This window comes from Cyclopterus lumpus, chromosome 12, assembly GCF_009769545.1.
Source record: "Cyclopterus lumpus isolate fCycLum1 chromosome 12, fCycLum1.pri, whole genome shotgun sequence".
In the NCBI taxonomy this organism is placed as follows: Eukaryota; Metazoa; Chordata; class Actinopteri; order Perciformes; family Cyclopteridae; genus Cyclopterus; species Cyclopterus lumpus.
In genome coordinates, this window is record NC_046977.1 from 4,920,028 (window position 1) to 4,941,154 (window position 21,127).

At 45.6% G+C, this 21,127-nt stretch overlaps 1 protein-coding gene across 1 annotated transcript; it reads left to right on the top strand.

The window, feature by feature from the left end:
• Positions 1-549: 549 nt before the first annotated feature.
• Positions 550-20,079, top strand: LOC117740502 (tenascin-like). Its single transcript, XM_034546953.1, has 29 exons — positions 550-603; positions 1,225-1,782; positions 2,693-4,000; positions 4,245-4,508; positions 4,600-4,715; positions 5,266-5,419; positions 6,522-6,791; positions 7,664-7,849; positions 7,944-8,033; positions 8,111-8,374; positions 8,604-8,984; positions 9,685-10,080; positions 10,760-11,032; positions 12,167-12,439; positions 12,618-12,890; positions 13,003-13,275; positions 14,325-14,642; positions 15,615-15,887; positions 16,145-16,267; positions 16,650-16,793; positions 16,863-16,982; positions 17,100-17,243; positions 17,812-17,939; positions 18,373-18,505; positions 18,627-18,778; positions 18,859-18,955; positions 19,055-19,216; positions 19,634-19,797; positions 19,958-20,079. The coding sequence occupies exons 1-29, from the start codon at positions 588-590 to the stop codon at positions 20,066-20,068; spliced, it is 7,164 nt and encodes a 2,387-aa protein (XP_034402844.1). The 5' UTR covers positions 550-587; the 3' UTR covers positions 20,069-20,079.
• The last annotated feature ends 1,048 nt before the right edge of the window (positions 20,080-21,127 follow it).

Below are 21,127 nucleotides of genomic sequence, written 5' to 3' on the forward strand. Positions count from 1 at the left end.
GTCACCCGATAGCTGAGTATCATGCGTTGTGTCGACAAATAGTTTCCAGAAGTTCCTCACCAGAACCTTTCCAAAGGCCCACGTGTCCTTTCCCCCGCATGAACAATTCACTTCTGGAAGTCATTTCTCATTTGTTTGCGTGTGTGTGTGCGAGCTTCTGTCCGACGCGGCCTTTTTCTATTGATTTTCAACGCTGAGTGATCCAGGCAGTGCTTTCCCACGCTTGGCTCCCACAAAAGTGTCAAGCTGATGAAGTCATCGCGGGCGACAAGGAGTCCTGTGAATGGGATGTACTCAGTTTAATACTTTTCTATAGACTGCTTCATGCTAGACAGCTGAGACTTATCGTATATATATATATATATATGTGTGTGTGTGTGTGTGTGCACCATGAAAGAGCTTGACGTGCCACCACAGCTGTGGATTCTTTGCTTTTAACAGCGAACTCCTGCGCCCACGGTGGCTTGTGGTATTCTGTTGTCAGTTAGAAATGTAGCACACACTGTAAATAATAATCAGACTGACTGATCGTGGGTGGGCCGCGGAGAAGTCTGGAGTTAGTGTGACGGACGTCTGGTTTCCTCTGAATGACCTCCGCTGTTGGTACGATGAACGCATTCATGCAATTTGTTGCCGCATTGCAGCGAGAATTAGAAAAACTGCAGAGATATATGAGGAAAAAGTGGATTATTATTATTTATTTTTTTAGCAATCGCTGGTAAATAATTCTCATACTCGGGGTTTCTTCTCACACTAAAATACTTTCAATTTAAATGAATTCATTCTGCCATGGCTCTTCACGAAACCACTGAGTTCATAACTGGAGCTGGAATATCCCAAAATGAGCGATGAACATATTTATTCTGTATTTTTTTTAGCTCGTGGTCCATAAAAACGAAGCCCTATCTATTACAAACTATTTGATTATTAGCTCACTCGATGATCGCGTTACACAAATATCAGCCAGGATGTAAACATCAGGTAGCAGGTGAAGTGTTGTTCCTGTGTAGGAAAATCCTTGTTTATGTTTTCAGACATTCCTGTTTTCTAATAAATACTTTTGGTATTGGGTCGGAAAAAAATGGTATTGGAACATTTTACTTACATCTTTCTTTCTTCAAGGAGTTGGATAGTTGTTTGTTTTGCCAATTATTAATTGATTATTCAACAAATCGTTGCAGTTTTACATTTGTGTGACGAAATACTTTCATTCTGTTTTTCCAGAACCTTTGATACGGACTGGCCTTTCGGTCAGAGGTTCAAACGGATATTTATTCCACCGAACCCACGAACCCACATCTAGCATGGCTACGCGAGGCGCTCTGGGCTGCCTCCTCCTGACCGCTCTGCTCAGCTTATCAAACGCCGGGCTCGTGAAGGAAATCCTACGGCATCGCCGACAGACCCTGGAGCCCCCTGAAGACCACAACGCCACGCTGCCGAGCGCGGACCGCCCCGTGGTTTTCAACCACGTCTACAACATCAACGTTCCCGCCAGTTCGCTGTGCTCCGTGGACCTGGACGCTCCGGAGAGCACGCGGCTCCGGCCTAAAGACGCGGCGGCCTCGCCGGGCGAGCTTTTCACAGAACACACGATCGACGGGGAGAACCAAATCGTCTTCACCCACCGCATCAACGTGCCTCGACAGGCCTGCGGTTGCGGCGAAGACCTGACGGGCCTGAAGGAACTCATGAGCCGACTTGAGATGCTGGAGGGAGAGGTTTCCGCACTGAGGGTTCAGTGCAACGGTGACGGGGCATGCTGCGGAGCGCAGGTCACGGGTAGGTGTCAAGTCTGTCTGGCTTTTGTCTGGTATGTAGCTTACAGCAAGAGCGGTAAAACAATCCTTTGTTTCTCTAAAACGGCATTTGGAAAGTGCGACGCTAAGGACATCTGTTCCATTCATCTGTTGAGGAGTTCAGGAATCCAGTGTGGGGGTGTCATACTCCCAAAAATCTCTCCGGTTTGAAAAGGTCCTTTATTTGGCTCAAAAAGAGATACAGTCGCTGCATAACAATGAACGTTAAAACGTCTGCTCTTCTTGTAGCTGCTGAAATGAGCTTTTGGACCGGAGATTAGAGGAGGAGGTTGATACCATTGATATATAAAGTCAGCTGCTGCTTAGCTTAGCATAATTCCTGGAAAAAAACAACCAAGAAATAGTCCTGCAGGTAAACCCCCCCATAAAATACACTCTTTCTTTTTTTTACGAGTTGAACAAACACAATATAACATGTTAATTAGTGAGCCAAGCCAGGACAGGCTAGCTATTTCCAGTCTTCCTGCTATGCTAAGCTAATCATCCGCTGCTTTGGAATAAAGGAACATCGTGGAGGACTTAGGTGGATTTGTTAGCAAAAATTAACTATGACTTGAATGCAAGCGTAGTTCCCCCGAAACACTTGAAAAGGGAAGGGTAAGCAGAGAGGATTTCATTTGGATGCAATCTGCATCTTTACCACTAGATGGCCCTTATTCCTACACACTTGGTATCGATCTTCTCATCGATCTTCTCATCGATCTTCTCATCGATCTTCTCATCGATCTTCTCATCAAGATCCCACAAAATCAAATAAGCTTGCAAGTTGCTTAAATAAAACATAAAAAAAACTGACAATGACAATTTAATACCACAGAAGAGGATATTCAACAAAACATTGTAATTTAATTGGCTTTACTTTCTCATCAAAGGTGCGGTGGGAACTAAACCTTACTGCCACGGCAACGGAAACTACAGCGCCGAAACCTGCGGCTGCATATGTGAGCCGGGCTGGAGGGGACCCAACTGCACTGAACCCGAGTGTCCCGGTGACTGCCAGAACCGAGGCCGGTGCGTCGACGGAGCGTGCGAGTGCTTCAAGGGCTTCGCCGGAGCGGACTGCACCCTCGAGGTCTGCCCTGCGGACTGCGGAGCGCACGGCCGGTGTGTCGGAGGTGTTTGCATCTGCTCGGAGGGTTTCCTCGGCGAGGACTGCTCGCGAACCAAGTGCCTCGACAGCTGCCGAGGCCGCTGTGAAGACGGAGTCTGCGCGTGTGACGAACCCTGGACCGGATCCGACTGCTCTGAGCTCGTCTGCCCCAAAGACTGCTACGAACGCGGCCGTTGCCAGAACGGCACCTGCTACTGCGACGAGGGGTACGCCGGGGAGGACTGCGGCGAACGCACCTGCGCCAACAACTGCCACGGCAACGGTTTCTGCGTGAACGGCCAGTGCGTCTGCGCCGCCGGCTTCAGCGGAGACGACTGCTCTCGGCTCACCTGCCTCAAGGACTGCAACGACAGGGGTACCTGCTTCAACGGGATGTGCATCTGCGACATCGGCTACCAAGGCGCAGACTGCAGCCAGCTGGCGTGCCTGAACAACTGCAACAACAGAGGCCAGTGCGTAAACGGGCAGTGTGCCTGCGATGTCGGCTTCCAGGGCGACGACTGCGCCGATCTTTCCTGCCCGAACGACTGCCTCCAGAGGGGGCGCTGCGTCAACGGCCAGTGCGTGTGCAAGGAGGGCTTCGCCGGAGAGGACTGCAGCATCAGGACCTGCCCCTCGAACTGCTACGGCCACGGCAAGTGCGTCAAGGGTCGTTGCGTGTGTCACGCGGGCTTCACCGGCGAGGACTGCGGCGAGCTGAGCTGCCCCAGCAACTGCCGAAACCGCGGCCGATGCGTCGACGGGCAGTGCGTCTGCGACGAGGGCTTCTCCGGAGAGGGCTGCGGTCAGAAAGCGTGTCTCAACGACTGCCTGGCCCGGGGCTACTGCGTGGACGGCCGGTGCGTCTGCCCAGAAGGCTACTCAGGAGACGACTGCTCGGTGCACGTCTGTCCGGGCGACTGCAACAACAGGGGGCGCTGCGTCAGCGGAAGGTGCACGTGCGAGAGCGGGTACGAAGGAGAGGGCTGCGCGGAGCTGAGCTGCCTCAACGACTGCCGGGACAAAGGCCGCTGCCTGGACGGTCGGTGCGCCTGCGACGAGGGATACATCGGAGAGGACTGCTCAGAAGGTAAGAAGCTCTGTTTTAAATTTCCCCAAAGAAACACACACCAAAAAAAAAGAGAAACTATATAAAAAGAGGCGTTTCGGTTTGTTGTTTTGCTGTTCTCTGCACTTTTGTTGGCAGTTCTTCACACCACAGACAGATGTGGCTCTGGAATTTGCATTAGCTGCTGTTTGTGGTGATTTAGGGCATGAGGAACCATCCAAGACAGCACCCCATTGCTTTTCTTGTCTCCCCCCCCCCCCTTCAGTGTCTCCTCCAAAGGACCTGACTGTTGGCGAGGTCACCTCTGACACGGTGGACCTGTCCTGGGACAACGAGATGCTGGTGACCGAGTACCTTGTGACGTACGTGCCCACCAGCCCCGGTGGTCTTCACATGGAGTTCACCGTGACGGGAGACAAAGCGGCGGCCACTGTCAAAGAGCTCGAACCCGGCATCGAGTACCTGATCAATGTCTACGCCGTTCTGAGCAACAAGAAGAGCATCCCCATCAGCGCCAGGGTGGCCACGGGTACGACCGCAGTCGTCCTCCCGCTAGTTTTCACGCGAGTAACTATCATGTGAGCTAACGGTGATTATTTCTTTGTTTCCCGACCCTGCAGAGCTTCCAAAACCAGAGGGTTTAATCTTCAAATCGGTGAGAGAGACCTCAGTGGAGGTGATGTGGGACCAGCTGGACATCTCCTTTGATGGCTGGGAGATCTATTTCCGCAACACGGTCAGTCTGCCCATCTCTTTTGAAGGTCTCGCCCGGGGAATTTATGCCAGCTTATTGCAAGTCTGAGCGAAAACGTGGCTTTATTTCAGTGCTAACCATTTTAAATTGCTTTGACATGTGGAGAAAAAAAAAAAAACTCTCAGTTGGGCCGAGGTCTGGATGTCACTGCGGGTAAATCCGAGGCAGTAATGCTTTGGAAATATATTACTGTGCCGGCTGATAAGTCGAAGGGCCTTTTTCAAATTATGCCGCAGAGTTTTAATCCATTTTTTAAATTTGTATGTCCTTTCTCGACCTCCGTGTTAATTATGATAACGGGCCGTGTGATGTAGTTTAACATCACTAGAGTTCTCTGACAGCTGCTGCGTCATGCAGACATAAAACGTGTCGGCAGAGCTCAATTTATCGCATGCCGTGCTCTATTTTCGGTATTCTGAGTTATGAAGTTAACACCTTTTACCTTTTAGCAGTTTAAGAGAGTAAATTTCTGCAGGAGAAACCTGATTGTCCGGAACGAGATGTTTTACATTCGTTTTATGTGTCCTCGCAGAAAGAAGAAAACGGGAAAGTGGTGAGCACCATCCCACCCACTCAAAACCAGTTTCTCCAGTCAGGCCTCGGACCGGGACAGGAGTACGAGGTCTCTGTTAACATCATCAAGAACAACACCAGAGGTCCCCAAACATCCCAAAAAGTCACCACCAGTAAGTCTCCCGGTTGTAAACAAACATTTTCTCAGAAAGTTGGATCATTTTAGACTGAACCCGTGAGATCGTAGACGTTTAAAATGATCCCGTTGCTGCTACGATTATGCAATGTTCCTTTCTCTGCTCTGTCTGGCAGATATTATTGAGAAAAAGAAGAAAAAAAAAACACATTAATGTCAAAGAGTGAAATTCCATAATGAAAAGAAGAGTGATGACAGGAAGAGCCAGCTGGCTCTCCGTAGTCCCATCTTTGAGCTGAAGAGTAATGACTCTGACACTTTAAATCTCACCCCAGCATGAACACACATACGTATTTCTTTCTCGCTTTCACTAAATCTCGCTCTCTCTCGCTCGCTGAAGCTTTTACTGCAGCGCTACTCAATACATAACGCCCCCCCCCCCTAGTTGCTGATGCAGTCGATGTGGCACGCCATCATGCACGGGGTAGCCGTTAAGCCGTTTTCATTTCTGATGTCATTTATTTATGGAGGTTGAAAACTAGACGTGGTTTCCAGAACTGAATGATAGAAGTGAAGTTAGACCTTTCGTAACCCTCTTTACCCCCCCGGGGGTCCCCTTTTAACCCGGAGTGCATGACCCCCCCCCCTTCCCCCCCACCCCCTTGAGTGAAAGGGAACCACATTATATTTCATGGTAGCCTTTTCCCTTGTTGATCCAAGTTATGGCTTTGTGTTACGAGAGAGCCAAGTGGAGTCTTATGAGAGCTGTTTTATGGATAGAAAACATGACGGGAGTGTTAAAGTTTGGTCACCGGTGCAGACTGAGACGTGGTCTTGATTTGATTTGTGAATGTCACCGTTAGAAGTTAAATCTTTCCTTCACAGACGGAATGTAATAAATCTTTTTTTTTTAGCGAGACTTTAGCGAGACTGAAGAACCGAAAAATACACTTAGTTGCTTTCTGAGAATTAGCTGGACACCGCTCATACAGACGTATGCTAAATATGAAGCTGGCATTAGCTTAGCTTAGCATTTAGACTGGAAGCACGGGGGGAAACTGACACTTTTTTAAGTCCACCAGCATCTTTAAAGAATACAATTGCTCAAACTCTGACTCCCCCTTCGCTCCCACCCCCAGAGATCGAAGGCCCCCGGCAGGTGGAGGTGAAGGACGTGACGGACTCCTCCGCCCTGGTCGGTTGGTCTCAGCCGGTGGCTCCCACGGACAGACTCACCATGTTTTACGGGTCCAGCTCCGACCCCTCGGAGGAAACCAGAGTGGAGATTTCCCCCCAGGACAAGCAGCACAGCATCGACGGTCTGAGGCCCGACACAGAGTACAAGGTGTCGCTCGTCTCCAGGAGAGGAAAGCTCGACAGCGACCCTTCCATCACCACGTTCACCACAGGTAGGCCTGCGGTGGCTTGTTTATATTTTTCAATTTTATCGATGGTTTGCATGACACAAAGTCAAAAGGTTGCAGTGAATACTCATTGTCAACAAATCAAGAAAAGACCAAAGCTATAATTGTATCCTACCGACAAGAATGCGTCTCAAAGCCTGATATATCTTCTCCCTCTGTGTATTAGAGCCCCATTATTGTCAAAACTATTGAAAACACTGGGTGACATGTTCCGTCATTATAAGTACACACGTTGTATTTCATTTTTACTCAATCCCACATAAACCTTCACATTTACTCCCGAGAGCTCCAAATGTGGATTAATCCGCCGCGGAAAATAGTCCCCAACAAATGCACTATTTCATCTTTTTTTTTATGACATTTGATTCAAAAACTACGGTGATCAGCTGTTTAAGTAAACTACTGATCTTTTTAAATAACTACTACTTCGGTTGGGACTTGTTGACAATATGAACACATATAGAATAGCACCAGCCTTTGTGCATGAATTCTATTTAAACACTATGGGAAACCACGATGTATCGCAGAACATACTAGTGTGGATATATTTAGCAGTGTTCATATTTTTGGGGGTATTTTGGGATACTTTGGTATATCTCAAATTGTTATTATGAATTTTGTTTGTACTTTTATTAGATTTTTTGTCTTATTTCTGTCTTGCCTGACATCCGTGAAGCCCTTTGAGCTGCACTCCCATGTATGAAAGGTGCTGCGCAACTAAAGTTTGATCTGTTTGCACACCGCAAACCGGAGTGCCCCAGTTTCCAATAATAGGCCAACTAATAGATGAAATGTCTGTGTGAATATAAGCTAGTTTGTGAGCATAAAAGGAATGAAATATTCTTTACTCTCGTTAGCCCTGGACGCCCCCGTGGACCTGCAGCCGGTGTCCCAGACGGACGACAGCATCACTCTGGAGTGGACCAACACTCAAGCTGACGTCGGCAACTATCTGGTGAAATACAGTCCCATCTCCGGAGCGACTCACGGCGAGGAACTGGTCCCGCGAGGACCCGGAGACACCACCAAAGCTACCATCACCGGTGAGGGCTCGAACGTATACGGAGGAGGAGCACACGTGCCTCGTGGTCATACCTAGTGGTCACTTTCCTTCTGTGCCTTCGGGGGGGGTTGCAGGTTTGAAACCGGGGACGGAGTACGGGATCGGTGTGACCGCCGTGAAGAACGGGAGGGAGAGTACCCCCGCTACCACGAATGCTGCAACTGGTGAGAGACCTCATAAACACACAGGCGGACATGTTTGTTGATACAAACTTTTTTTACACACTTTCACATTTTGTCAGATATCGATCCTCCCAGAGATTTGGAGGAAACGCAGTCCACCGAGAACTCGCTGACCTTGAGGTGGCGGAAACCCCAGGCCAAGGTCGGCGCCTACAGGCTGGTGTACGTCTCCGGGGACGGCCAGGTCGGGGAGGTGGAGATCCCGCCCACGGCGACTAGCTACGTCGTGTCCAACCTGACCCCCGGGATGGGCTACACCATCACTCTGGCTGCAGAGAGGGGCCTCAAGAGGAGCGCGCCCGTCACCGTGTCTGCGTCCACAGGTGGGCGGGGGAACCATTTCACCACGACATTATCTTGTCGCGCAAAATATGAAAATAATTGTTTGTATTCCAAATTGTGTTTGCCAGTATTCAGTCGGTGTATTTATAGATGGATGAACGCCAGAGATTTGAAGACTTCGCTGCCGCCAACACCAAGAAAATGAGACGCACTTACACCTAAATGATGCTTTCTTGATTTGTGCCTTTTTTGTTTCGTTTTTTCTTGTAGCCTCTTTCACATTTTATTTAGCTGACCCCGACGACCGTGAGCTAACGACTCCCACGGGCTCAGAGGACAATGTCATTACTTTTGCGTACTTAGAGCCCTCCGAGGACGAGGACGAGCTCGTCGGGGAGCTCACGGTCTCGGGCGTCACGCCCGATGGATTTGACCTCACGTGGAAACCAAAGGCTCACGCCGTCTACGATAGCCTGACGGTAGAATATAAAGACACTCGGCGATTATGGGATGCGAGAGAGGCCCGTCTTCCTGGAGATGCCACTGGCTCTCGAATCCAGGGCCTGAATGCATCGACAGAATATCAAATAGAGCTTTACGGAGTTACCGGTAGCCAGAGATCTGCGCTACTCGAAGCGGTTGCAGTCACAGGTATAAGCTTCTCTTTTAGTTTATTATGGGACGATTTGTCCTGTTTTTTGTTGTTGTTTGCATAGAAGACACATAGTTGTTTAGCGGTATGACTTGCATGCTGGTATTTCACTCATTGAGATCATACCTTTTGGCATGAATGAACAGACAACACTCATTTGTTGCTTCCAAAAATTCAAATACAAGAAGAAATCTACAGATTGATTTCCTCCTGGATTTGACTTTTTTTTTTGTGTTTGTTGCTAAAGCTAATTCCATCAATTCATCGTCTCCATTTACTCGTATCGAATGCCAGCGCGTACGTCACTCGCATGACAGGAGGAGTGACTCAGAAACCGCTCTTCAGACTCAGCAGGCTTGTGCATGGCTTCGCCGTCTTATTTGAAGGCAACTGTGTACTTCCACTCCGGTGGACTACTCAAAAGGCTTCAAAAATAATTAATGGCGCCTCGCCTCGTGTGCCATTAATGCCCCTCGCTGCCGCTGGATGATAAAAAGACCCCGCGGTCCTGGGAAAGGGAAGAGAAAGAAAATAAGAGAATAAGGTTATGACGGGACAGCATTATTTGAATTTAACTGTACAACATGTCGTTCTTATTTTAACCCAGCTCCTCTCCGCAGGTTCTTTTTTTTTTTTTTTCAGTCGTCAAACAGTTCCGGTGACAAATTCATTCAATTAACCTGCTTTTATTCACCGTAGCACCCGAGCCCAGCTCTCCGGATGTGCTCACGCTGAGCATCAAAGACGCCCCGAGCACCGCTGCTCTGGAGACAGCAGCAGCTCAGAGCCCAGACCCCCTCCTCCGTCCTCTAAACACTCCCGGGGCCGAGTCCGAAGGCTCGAGCCCGGAGGTACCGGGGGACCTCGCGGTCCACGTGAGCCCGACGAGGTCGGCGCCCGACGAGGCGTTCGATAGCTTTTCGGTGGAGCTCAGTGCTCCGTCGTCGGGGGCGACGCGAGCTCACGTGACCACACTACCGGGAAGTGTGAGAAACGCTGAAATAGAGGGTTTGACCCCCTCCACACATGATATCACATTGCAAGGGCTGGTGGAAGGGGGGCGGTCTTTACCTCTCAAAGCTTTTGCCACGACAGGTACATGCAGCAAATATTTTCATTTTTTTTTTTGTAGGCATCCATCATCATCATCACATCCATTTACTTTGTAAAGCTCTAAACATGTGACGGCTGTTGACGTGAGCGAGATATTAAGTCATATTATTTTGAGAATTTTCTTTTAGCTTTTCATAATTTAAGTCAAAATATTTGCGAGAGAAAGTCTTATTTCTTCAAGATTAAGGATGCAGCATTTCAAGAATAAAAGCGTTACATTTTTAGAAAAAGAGTCGCATAACATTTTAGGTTTGAGTTTGAATATTTCAAGACTAAATTCAGAGTAGTAACATTTCAAGATTAAAGTCATGTCATTTTGAGAAAAGCATTGTCACAGATTTGAGAAAAAAGTTGTAATTTACTCGTAAATCATGATTTTAAAGTCTTGACTTTTTCTTTTAAATCCAAAATGAATTCCTGAAATATTACAACCCTTTTTTTCTTCAATATTACGGTATTATCTGGTACTTTCTTTCAGAATAATTATTTAAAGTTGACTTCTGAGATCATTTTTTTCTCTCACTGTGGCTCAACGTCGCGGTAGTACTCATTGTTTGATGAATATTGTGAAAAGTTATGCGAGAGTCCTTTTTTTACAATCCATCTTGCCATTCAGTTGACCCCCCCCCCCCCCCCACACTCTGATCTGTCTACCTACCAGAAGAGCCAAAGCCCGCGTTGAACCTCACCACCTCTGACATTACATGGGACGGCTTCACCGCGTCCTGGAGCCCCACCGGTGGGGAGTTTGACAGCTTTGTCATCGAGGTCACAAACTTGGAGAACTTCGAGGAGAGCCAGAACCTCAGTCTGTCCGGAGACGCCTTCAGCCTGGGCATCTCCGGGCTGAACCCCAACACCAGCTACATGGTGGGCCTGTTTGGGATGTATCGGGGCTCCTTCCTCGAGCCCGTGTACACTGAAGCCACCACAGGTACCCGTGGCGGTTTGTTTGGTTCTTTTTGGGCCTCTTAACTCTTTTAACTTTCCATTTCAGTCGGTGTCTGTGTCTGTGTGTGTGTCTTCCACACTTCTCTGCATGAGAACGACGTAATAACCTAATCAACTTAACCGCCGTGATCCGTTCTTTACCCTCCAGCCACTGTTTCTGTCCAGCTGAGAGAGGGCAGGGTGATGGGGACTCGTGGCCGCATCACTGAGCAAAACAAACGCCCCCCCCCCCCCCCCCCCCCCCCCCGAACGGCTCCCTCCATCTTGGTTACCAAAGTGCATGACCCCCCCCTCCCCCTTCCCTCTACCATCCCCTGCATCGTGGTTGAGGTTTTGATGTGCTGCAACGATTGCAAAAGCAAAACCGATAACTTTCACCCGTCTCATGTCATCCCGTCAACACTCATTCGGTGTGTAATCGATTAACCTCGAAGGGAATCGTTTTGCTCGTTTACATGTGACACTTGAGCTCTGCTGGTTATGTTAAAAAAACTATCCTTGTTTCCTTTTTTAAACTGCCAGGTGGCAAATGATTAAATCTTCTTGTGGTTGTCAAGGTAAAAAAAAAGAAGCTAATAATATGACCGGAGGTTTACAGTGACCTTGTTTTACATCTGGAGTGACGCCTAATTTATCTGCTGCATGTTTTGAAAGCAACTGACTTTGTCGTCATCGCATGGAGAAAATATGTTTTTATGATATTTTTTTTTGACCCATTCTGCTTCGAATCGCTCCGGCGCAACAGGTTGCAGGATTTATCTCAACTGCATGATCAGATCTGCCTTCCGCATGCACGGAAGAAATATTTCATACGATTATATTTCTTCACGTTAGAGGAAACACTTGCAAGGCCAGTATCCTCCAGCTATTTTCAGCTTTTATCTCTTTTTTTGTTGTTGTTGTGATAGCAATGTGCATAAAGCTGCCAAGTAAAACTTTATGCAAAAAGATATGCATGTATTTAATCTTTTAAGCTACTCAGACTATCAAGGAATTGCGAGTGAGGGCGAATGAGCTAACGGTAACTTATGTCAGTATGTGTTCTGCAAAAAAAAAAAAAAGAAGAAAAAAAATGTTTTTCTTTTAATGAAAATCTAATAATGATTTCTCTCTTTAGTGAATCAACCAGTGGTTGGCAAACTATATATCTCAAACTTAACGTCAGAGAGCTTTTCAATCTCCTGGAACGGCACTGAAGGAGAATTTGATGGTTTTATCCTGGAGATAATTGATTCCGATTGGCAGACGGAGCCAAAGGAATATAACGTATCCCGCAGCGGGACGTCCCGCGACGTAACGGGGCTCAGGCCCAGCACTGACTATATAGCCTACTTCTATGGGACGTACAAGGGATCCCGAACAAGCCCTATCAGTATTGTTGCATCAACAGGTATTTAGATTTTGTGTATTACAAAGAATAGGGTCAACTATTACTGGCTCGGTCCCGTATGCATAGAGACAAATACATGCTTCTTTTTTTTTAATGTCAATAAATGAACGTATTTTTATATTTTTCTCTCCTCCCCCCCCCCCCCCCCCCCCCCCCCCTCTCCCCCTCCCCCTTGTAGCCGAAGAGCCTGATTTGTCCAGGCTAGTTGTTTCTAACGTTACCTCAGACAGATTGTACCTGTCGTGGCGGACAGGAGAGAAGGCCTTTGATAACTTTATAGTAGAAGTCAGAGAGTCTGCTTTGCCCTCGCAGGCGATGGGGCGCACCCTGGCGGGTGACGTGCGCTCCACGGTCATGGCCGGGCTCAAAGCGCGCACAAGCTACGACATAAAGCTGTACGCCAGCGCCGGCGGCCGGAACACGCAGCCCCTGTTCGATGTAGCTACGACAGGTATCGCATCGCATGCATTTATTCTTTTTGGGCCACTTCAAACCAACATTGTGATTTATTTATCCGGCAACAACTGGAGAAAAAAAAAAGCCGTGTTCTTTTCTCTGTTCAGAGGACGTCCCACAGTTGGGGCCCATAGCTGCTTCATCTGTGAGCCCGCATAACCTCAGCTTGTCCTGGAGCGCCGTGTCGGGCCACTTTGATGGCTTTGTTGTCCGGGTCAGTGACCCCGAGCAGCTGTCCGACACGCTGGAGTTCAGACTGCCCGGTGAAGTGCGTAACTTTACCATCTCGAATCTGATGGATGCCACAGGCTACGATATTGAACTGTACGGTATCTCTCACGGGCGCCACACTCCCTCTGTGTTGGCCCACGCCGTCACAGGTACCACTCGTGTATTTTTTTTACTCATGTCTTAAACTCACATCAAAAGGTTTTGGATCAAAACTCCTGCTATCAGCTTAATATAACCAGAATAACTCTCTTAATGGATTTCAAGCTTCAGACCCGCGGATAACAAACGTACTTTTAAGTCGCTATAAGAGCAAATTTGACATGCATCATGAGCACTTATTCTTTTTTTCTGGTAGAATTTGCATAATTAATTTAATTTATCAACCCGGAAAAGTAAAACAATTTTTTTTTAGAAACTTTGACAGAAAATCTTCGTTTTCAAATAGTGTAGAATTTTTTATTTTGGGGATATAATTATAAAATTATAATTTATATCCCCATAAAAATATAATTTTATAAAAATATATATATACAAATATAATTTATTTGGGGGATATAATGTTAGAATATATATAATATCTATAAGTTATAGATGATGGAAGAAGTAAAAGTAGCAATATAATGGTTATCCTGAATTTAAAAATGCACCTATGTAAAAGTACAAAAGTCATTTGGAAGTATGTCCCATTTTAATATAATACAGTATACTAATGGCCACTAGATGCCCGTGTTGACCTCAAAAGTGTCATTTTCGACGTCATTTTTGGACAAGATGTCTCTGTCTTGTCTTCTAATTGTCTCTGGTGATAGATTCGTCACATCCTCGTTCCTTTTCACCCTCGCTTTTGGTTTTTTTGGCTCCCAGATATTAAATCCAAGCTTCAAAATGCTTTATGGCATTAGAAAAGAGAGGTTGCAATCCATTCTTAAGTTTACAAAACTCTATGATGCATGCAAAATGTGCCCTTTATGTGTTTTGGCCTTTTTAAATTGAGGGGATATTCAGATCCGATGTTCGCATCTTGAACTTCTCGTTTGCCTCCTGGAAAACCGTCACAGGAAGAACAGATTTTATGATATGCTTTTGCAATCTTTGCACACATTATCCTCCTGACAGAATCTTGTTCCCCCTCCCACACACACACACACACACACACACACACACACACACACAAAACAACTCATTCACTCCTCTCCAGCTCCTTTGCCTAGAGTGGAAAACTTGACCATTTCCAACCTCACCCCCTACGGCTTCCGTGTGTCGTGGGAGGTGAAGCAGCAGCAGCAGCAGCAGGAGGAGGAGGAATTAGCCCCCTCTAGTGGCGGCTTCAGGCATTTTCACATAGTGGTGACTGACTCTGGCTGGCTGCTGGAGCCTCAGGAGTTCACTGTGCCGGGAAACCAAAGTCACCTGGACATCTGGGGCCTCATCACCGGCATAGGCTATGAGGTCAGGCTGACCGGGGTGTCAGAGTCGGGGCTTCTCTCTCGGCCTCTGACGACAGTGGCTGTGACAGGTACCACTCACAGAGCTCCGCAAGGCCCCTCCTCTTTAGTGTCAACTACTGATCGATAACCTGAAGTTTCACCATCACAACCTGGCTGGTCTATGATACAAGCTTTGACATTTGAATTGAGTTTAAAAAAAAGAGAAGATGTCATCCAACAGTGTGGATAAAGTTTGCTCCCCCCGCCATGTTTGGATGGTGAGACTGCAGCTCAGCTCTGATGCCTTAACCATGACTCGGATCTATAACTCGACTCTCCTCCAGAACGACCTCACTTTCTTCCCCCCCCCCCCCCCTCCTCTTCTTTTAAGCGTTTGGACGAGGACGAGATGTGAAGCTGCCGCCTTGTTTCCTCTGTGCCTCCACCCAAAATACGAGCGAGCGCTTTTGTTTGTTTTCATATTTTTAAAACGTGTTTTTCCTTCAGATTTCTGATTGACGTCTTTTTTTAAATTACTTATTTTAAACTTACTTTCACCATGCTGCTACCTTTTTTTTTTTCCTTCTTCTCCATGCTGGTTTAATCAATCTGTTTATATATATATATAAAAAAACAAAATCTGATGCAGGAAAACACTGATAAATCAACAAGACATTCTGAGCATGAAATGTCAGTTGATTTAAATGTCTTATTATCTTTTGAATGCACTGAATGCCTTGAAGACGCATGGGGACCCTCGTCTCAACCGGCGTTTGACGAAATCCGTCCCAGCCGATCCCTTAGAGCCTTTTTAAGGAATGTGAACCCGGTTAACTGGCGTGATTTTTGGTCTTTGACTGATTTACACTAACGGACGCCTGAGCATGGCCGATGCGGAGGTGGCTGGAACGTAACCGCCCTCGTCTTCCACCCCCCGGGGAAACCTTCTCTTTGCCCGATTTGCCGAACTTCTTCCGTACTCCTTCAGACGTTTTTCGTGGATATTGCCGGCAGGAAGAAAAAAACAAACCAAACGTTGTGTCTTCCCTTGTCTAACCCAGAGGCCGAGCCGGAGGTGGAGCATCTCTTCGTCTCGGACGTCACGGCCGACGGTTTCCGTCTGTCGTGGGCGGCCGACGAAGACTTGTTCGACCGGTACGTGATCAAAATAAGAGACGGCAAAAGATTCGCTCACCCGCGAGAGTACGGCGCGAGCGGCGCCGAGCGAACCAAGGTGCTAACGGGGCTCATGAGCGGCACCGAGTACGAAATCGAGCTTTACGGCGTCACGTTGGACCAACGCTCCCAACCTATTACTGGGGTTGCTCAGACAGGTATCTATATGCAGTATGAGAGTGCAGTTTTCAACTAACAGCTTTTTTGGGGTGTGACGTCTGGCTGAGGACTGAAGTCCCACTAATCATCTTTATTGATCCCTCTGGTTTAGGCTTCAGACTTCCGATGGACAAATCTTTCGGCTCCTCCGAGCGTCTCGTACTCTCGCGATTGCTATTCGACATGCTTTCGTCACTTTAATTCACCTTTTTTTCTTCTTTCTTCCTCCTGTGCATATTCACTTATACTTTACCAGGCCTGAGCACTCCAAGAGGACTCAGCTTCTCCGAGGTGACGGACTCCACGGCTGTAGTTCACTGGTCCATGCCGCGCTCTCCGGTGGATAACTACCGCATCGCCTACGTGCCCTTTGAAGGAGGTAGGAGGTCAACCAGTTGCTGGGTTAAAGTTTATTTCTTTGTTTGGTCACACAGTTCAGCTGGAGTTGGATTTGATATATATGGTTTAGTATAATCAAACTGAAATGTCGCAATAACTATTGGCTGGACTTCAATGATATTTCGCGTCGACGTTTCGTGATCCCCAGATGATGAACCCTATTGACTAGCGCCACAAGGAAGAAGACCTTTTAGTTTTTCTTGACAACTATTAGACAGATTGGTATGGAATTTAGTACACGCATGCATATCAACCTCCTATTAATTGTAGTGATAAATATAATAATGTATCGCTATACCAACCACGATACAAATATAATCTAATCTATTCCGTTTAATTGAGTTTCTTTTGTGACTCCACAGGAAGCCCACTGGTGGTGACGGTGGGCGGCGACGTGTTCGAGACGTTGCTGCCCGACATGATCCCGGGAAAAATGTACCAAGTGACCGTGAGTGCCGTGAAGGGTCTCGAGGAAAGCGACCCCAGCACGGACACTGTCGTCACAGGTTGGTTTTCTTCCTCCTCGTCCTCTTCCTCTTGTTCTACACAACACTTACAATGTGATTCCCCTGCAGCTTTGGACAAACCTCAGGGTCTAACTGCAGCGAACGTCACCGACACCTCGGCCCTGTTGGTGTGGCAGCCGTCTGTGGCCACTGTTGATGGCTACGTCATTACGTACAGCGCGGATTCAGGTGTGTTTCTGTTACTGCATTAGGCCTTAAAGTGGTACTCCTTTGTTTTTTTTTTGCATGACTTTGACGATGTGAACATTTGGTTACTCGATGCGTGGGTGGTGTCCCGTCTGACAGTGTCCCATGTGGTGGAGCGTGTTTCTGGGAACACGGTGGAGTTTGAGATGGACTCCTTGGTTCCGGGAGCCCACTACACAGTAGGAGTACATGCTCTGAAGGAAGCTCAGAAGAGTGACTCTGCTGTTACTGAATTCACCACCGGTAGGCTTATATGTACACTGTGTGTGTGTGTATATTTTTTATATATATATTTATTCTCTCTATATATATATTTCTTTTTTATATATATATTTATTCTCTCTATATATATATTTCTTTTTTATATATATATTTTTTAATATATACTATATATATATTTCTTTTTTAAAATATATATATTAATATATATTTATATTAATATATGTATTTATATTAATATATATATAAGTGTGTATATGTATGTATATATAATTGTATTTAAATATGTATATATATTCTTCCTCTATATATATATATTTTTTTTTTTAAATATATATATATCTATATACTATAGATATAAATATTGTATTATTTTTTATATGTATATATCTTTTTTTAAATATATATATATATATTAATATCTATACTGTATATATTAATATATATGTGTATATATATTAATATATATATGTGTGTATATATACAGTATATATTAATATATATTTTAATATATATATATATATATATACACAGTTGTTGATTCTTGTGTAATTTATTGAATGATAAATCTACAGCGTGTCGTATCTTTCAGATGTGGATCCTCCTCGTGATCTGATGGCTATAAACATTCAAACTGACAGTGCGACTCTCACATGGAAACCTCCGCAGGCGGCTGTGACTGGTTACACACTCACCTTCTCAGCTGACGGTACAATCAGGGTGCGTACATGCATTCAATCAGCCAATTAATTAAATTGTTCTTGGTTTACAAAACTAACTGCAGAAGTTGGATAATTATATCAACACATAAGGAGCACTTGTCTCAAACATCTGGAGATACAAGGTTTTACCTGGACAGGAAGGTGAAGAAAAACTGTAAATATAATATCCTCCTGTCCTAAAGTACATTGAATTTGTAGAGCACTAGAGTAGAGAACTTGAGTAAATGTACCGCTGTTGTTATTATTATTATTATTACTATTAACAAATATATAAACAAAAGCAAACTATATTTGTACTCGGATGTGTCAAACATGAGTCTTTTTTTTTGGTCGTTTTTCTTCCTAAAGTGAAATTTATCTGTGTTTTTTTTCATGTGTTTTTGCTCTTTTGTAAATGTCGTCTGGTTACGTGTGCGCGCGCACGTCTTCAGGAAGTGGTGCTCAGCCCGACGGCGTCCTCTTACAGCATGGCCGCTCTGACGGGCTCCACGGAGTACGACGTGAGGCTTCAGGCCATCGCGGGAACCCAGAGGAGTCGTCACGTGACCGCCGTCTTCACGACCAGTAAGGAGCAAAACACCAACTTTAGTTGTTGTTTTTTTTTATTTCGTATGCAGTGAAAAAGAAGCTGGTGATTTATCCAGATGCACGACAGAAATATTGTATTCTTATATTATTCTTATAGTCGGACAGTTGTACCGACGGCCTCGGGACTGCGCTCAGACCTTCCTGAACGGCGAGACGAGCTCCGGCCTGTACACCGTGTACGTGGGCGGAGAGGAGAGGCAGCCCATCCAGGTCTACTGTGACATGACCACGGACGGCGGAGGATGGATGGTGAGTTTTGACGCGAATTGAATAGGCGTACGAATGATAAACCGTAACCACGGCGACCTCGGCGCCACCCCTTTCTTCAGGTTTTCCTCAGACGCCAGAACGGAAAGTTGGAATTCTTCAGGAATTGGAAGAACTACACCGCCGGCTTCGGTAACATGAACGATGAGTTCTGGCTGGGTGAGAGCTTTTTTTTTCTTATTCCCCTCCCCCGCTGTGTGTCTCCTTCTTACCTCAGAAACCCCTCCGCCAACTCACACATTATCAAACAATTAACAGGTCTCTCCAACCTCCATAAAATCACAAACTCCGGCCACTACGAGCTGCGAGTGGACATGAGGGACAGCGGGGAGTCGGCCTACGCTCAGTACGACAAGCTCACCATCGCGGAGCCTAAAACGCGATATAAGATCTACGTCGGGGCGTACAGCGGGACAGCAGGTAGGTCTCGCTTTCCGCGTTGACCTTTTCGGGGGACCTTATATCTTATTTGTTTAATATTTGTTGCATCTTTATTTAATCTGGAATGGTGGTAGAAATAGGTTTGTTTACATCAAATTCCTATTCCGTAGCTTCCTAGCTAAGGTAGGGTAGCAATGAGGCTACAGGATGTGTGTTATTGAGCTTTAGTCGGTGGATTTTGTTACTTTTAGATATAGCTGTTTATGCTAAGCTAAGCTAATTATCTCCTGGTTGTAGCTTTATAATAAATGCACTTTGACACTTCTTTTAATGAATTATAACGACATAAAAAACAAATTCTTCTTCTAAAAAAAAAAAGACCGTCTTTTATTGAATGAGCTCACCTGTTGACGTGTGTTTTTTTTTCTGAGCTCCACTCTTTAATATTTCCACCAGGCGACTCCATGACGTACCACCAGGGTCGGCCCTTCTCCACCTTCGACAACGATAACGACATTGCCGTCACCAACTGCGCCCTGTCGTACAAAGGCGCCTTTTGGTATAAAAACTGTCATCGCGTCAACCTCATGGGAAAATACGGCGACGGCAGTCACAGCAAGGTGCGTGCGTTTGATGTTGGATTATTCCTTTTTTTTTTAAATCTTTTGATATTTTGTATCCAACATTTCTGATGTTTACATCTCACCTTTGGTGTAAAAAAGAAACTCTGACGTGTTCGATGTCTCTGCGAATTATACTCTGCGTTTTCTTTTTTTGCAGGGGATCAACTGGTTCCACTGGAAGGGCCACGAACACTCAATTGAATTCGCAGAGATGAAGATTAGGCCGGCCAACTTCAGAAATTTTGAGAGCAGAAAAAAGCGATCGTAGACTCGAGAGCCCCCTCCTCCCCCCAATCCTCGTCTACACCCCCCCCATCTCTCTCTCTCTCTCTCTCCATGTTCCCTCATCATCACATCATTCTGGAAAATACACACAAAACAAAAGACAATCACGCTGAATGTAATTAAGAAACACGGGATGGACACGGTAACGTTCGCGCAAAAAGAATTGAGCTGTTTTTCTTCTTGTCGCCATCCCAATTTGGCACTGTTGTGTGCGTATGTGTGATTATATATTATGTGAAAAGCAGCGATGAGTTTGATGACACCTACAGTACGTGCGTTATTGGGACAAAACATCTGTTATCGTGTGAGGAATTCATTGAGAAATTGTGTAAACGGATCCACTGAGTCAGTAACATGTCTAGGGCACATAGTCAGAAGGCGTCACACCCCCTAAAACAATGGAAAGTTAATTCACTGTTTGTCGTACAACCAACAGGCCGTTTGAAATAATATTTAAATTTTGATTGACTTATTTTGATAGAAAGATGCTCTGTAACCTTCAATACAAATAAAAAAAATATTAGTTTGATAAAAGTGTGTGTGAGCTCTTTAAAAAAGAAAAATAACAAGTAGACGTTTGAATGATTTCCACCTCCAGGCCACTAGGTGGCAGTGTTTACTCTCTATGCAAAACTGTTAGATGTACTTTATGTGGTTGTTGAGCTACTGATATTTTAGAGAGCTATACAAAATATAAATTATTTATGGAGTTAAAAAGAATTTCATTCAGTACTTAGTTTTAAAAAAAAGACCTCAATTTAATTAGCAAAACAAAACACATGTTATTATTCTTTAATAGTTGAATCCATCCATAGTTGTTGTTGCTGCTTGTCTCGGTCCAGGTCATGGTATATAAAACACACAAAAATGTGGCATACATGTCCATTAATTCACGTGTTTATTGGCCTTATCGGCCCTGTTTTATTTTGTCGTTCTAGTCATTTTGTGTGACAGTGAAAATGTGATATGTGGCGTTAAAAAGTCTTAATTTTTTAGTTTGTTTAACCCCTTTCATTTGATATCAGAAAAAACCTTCTCCAGT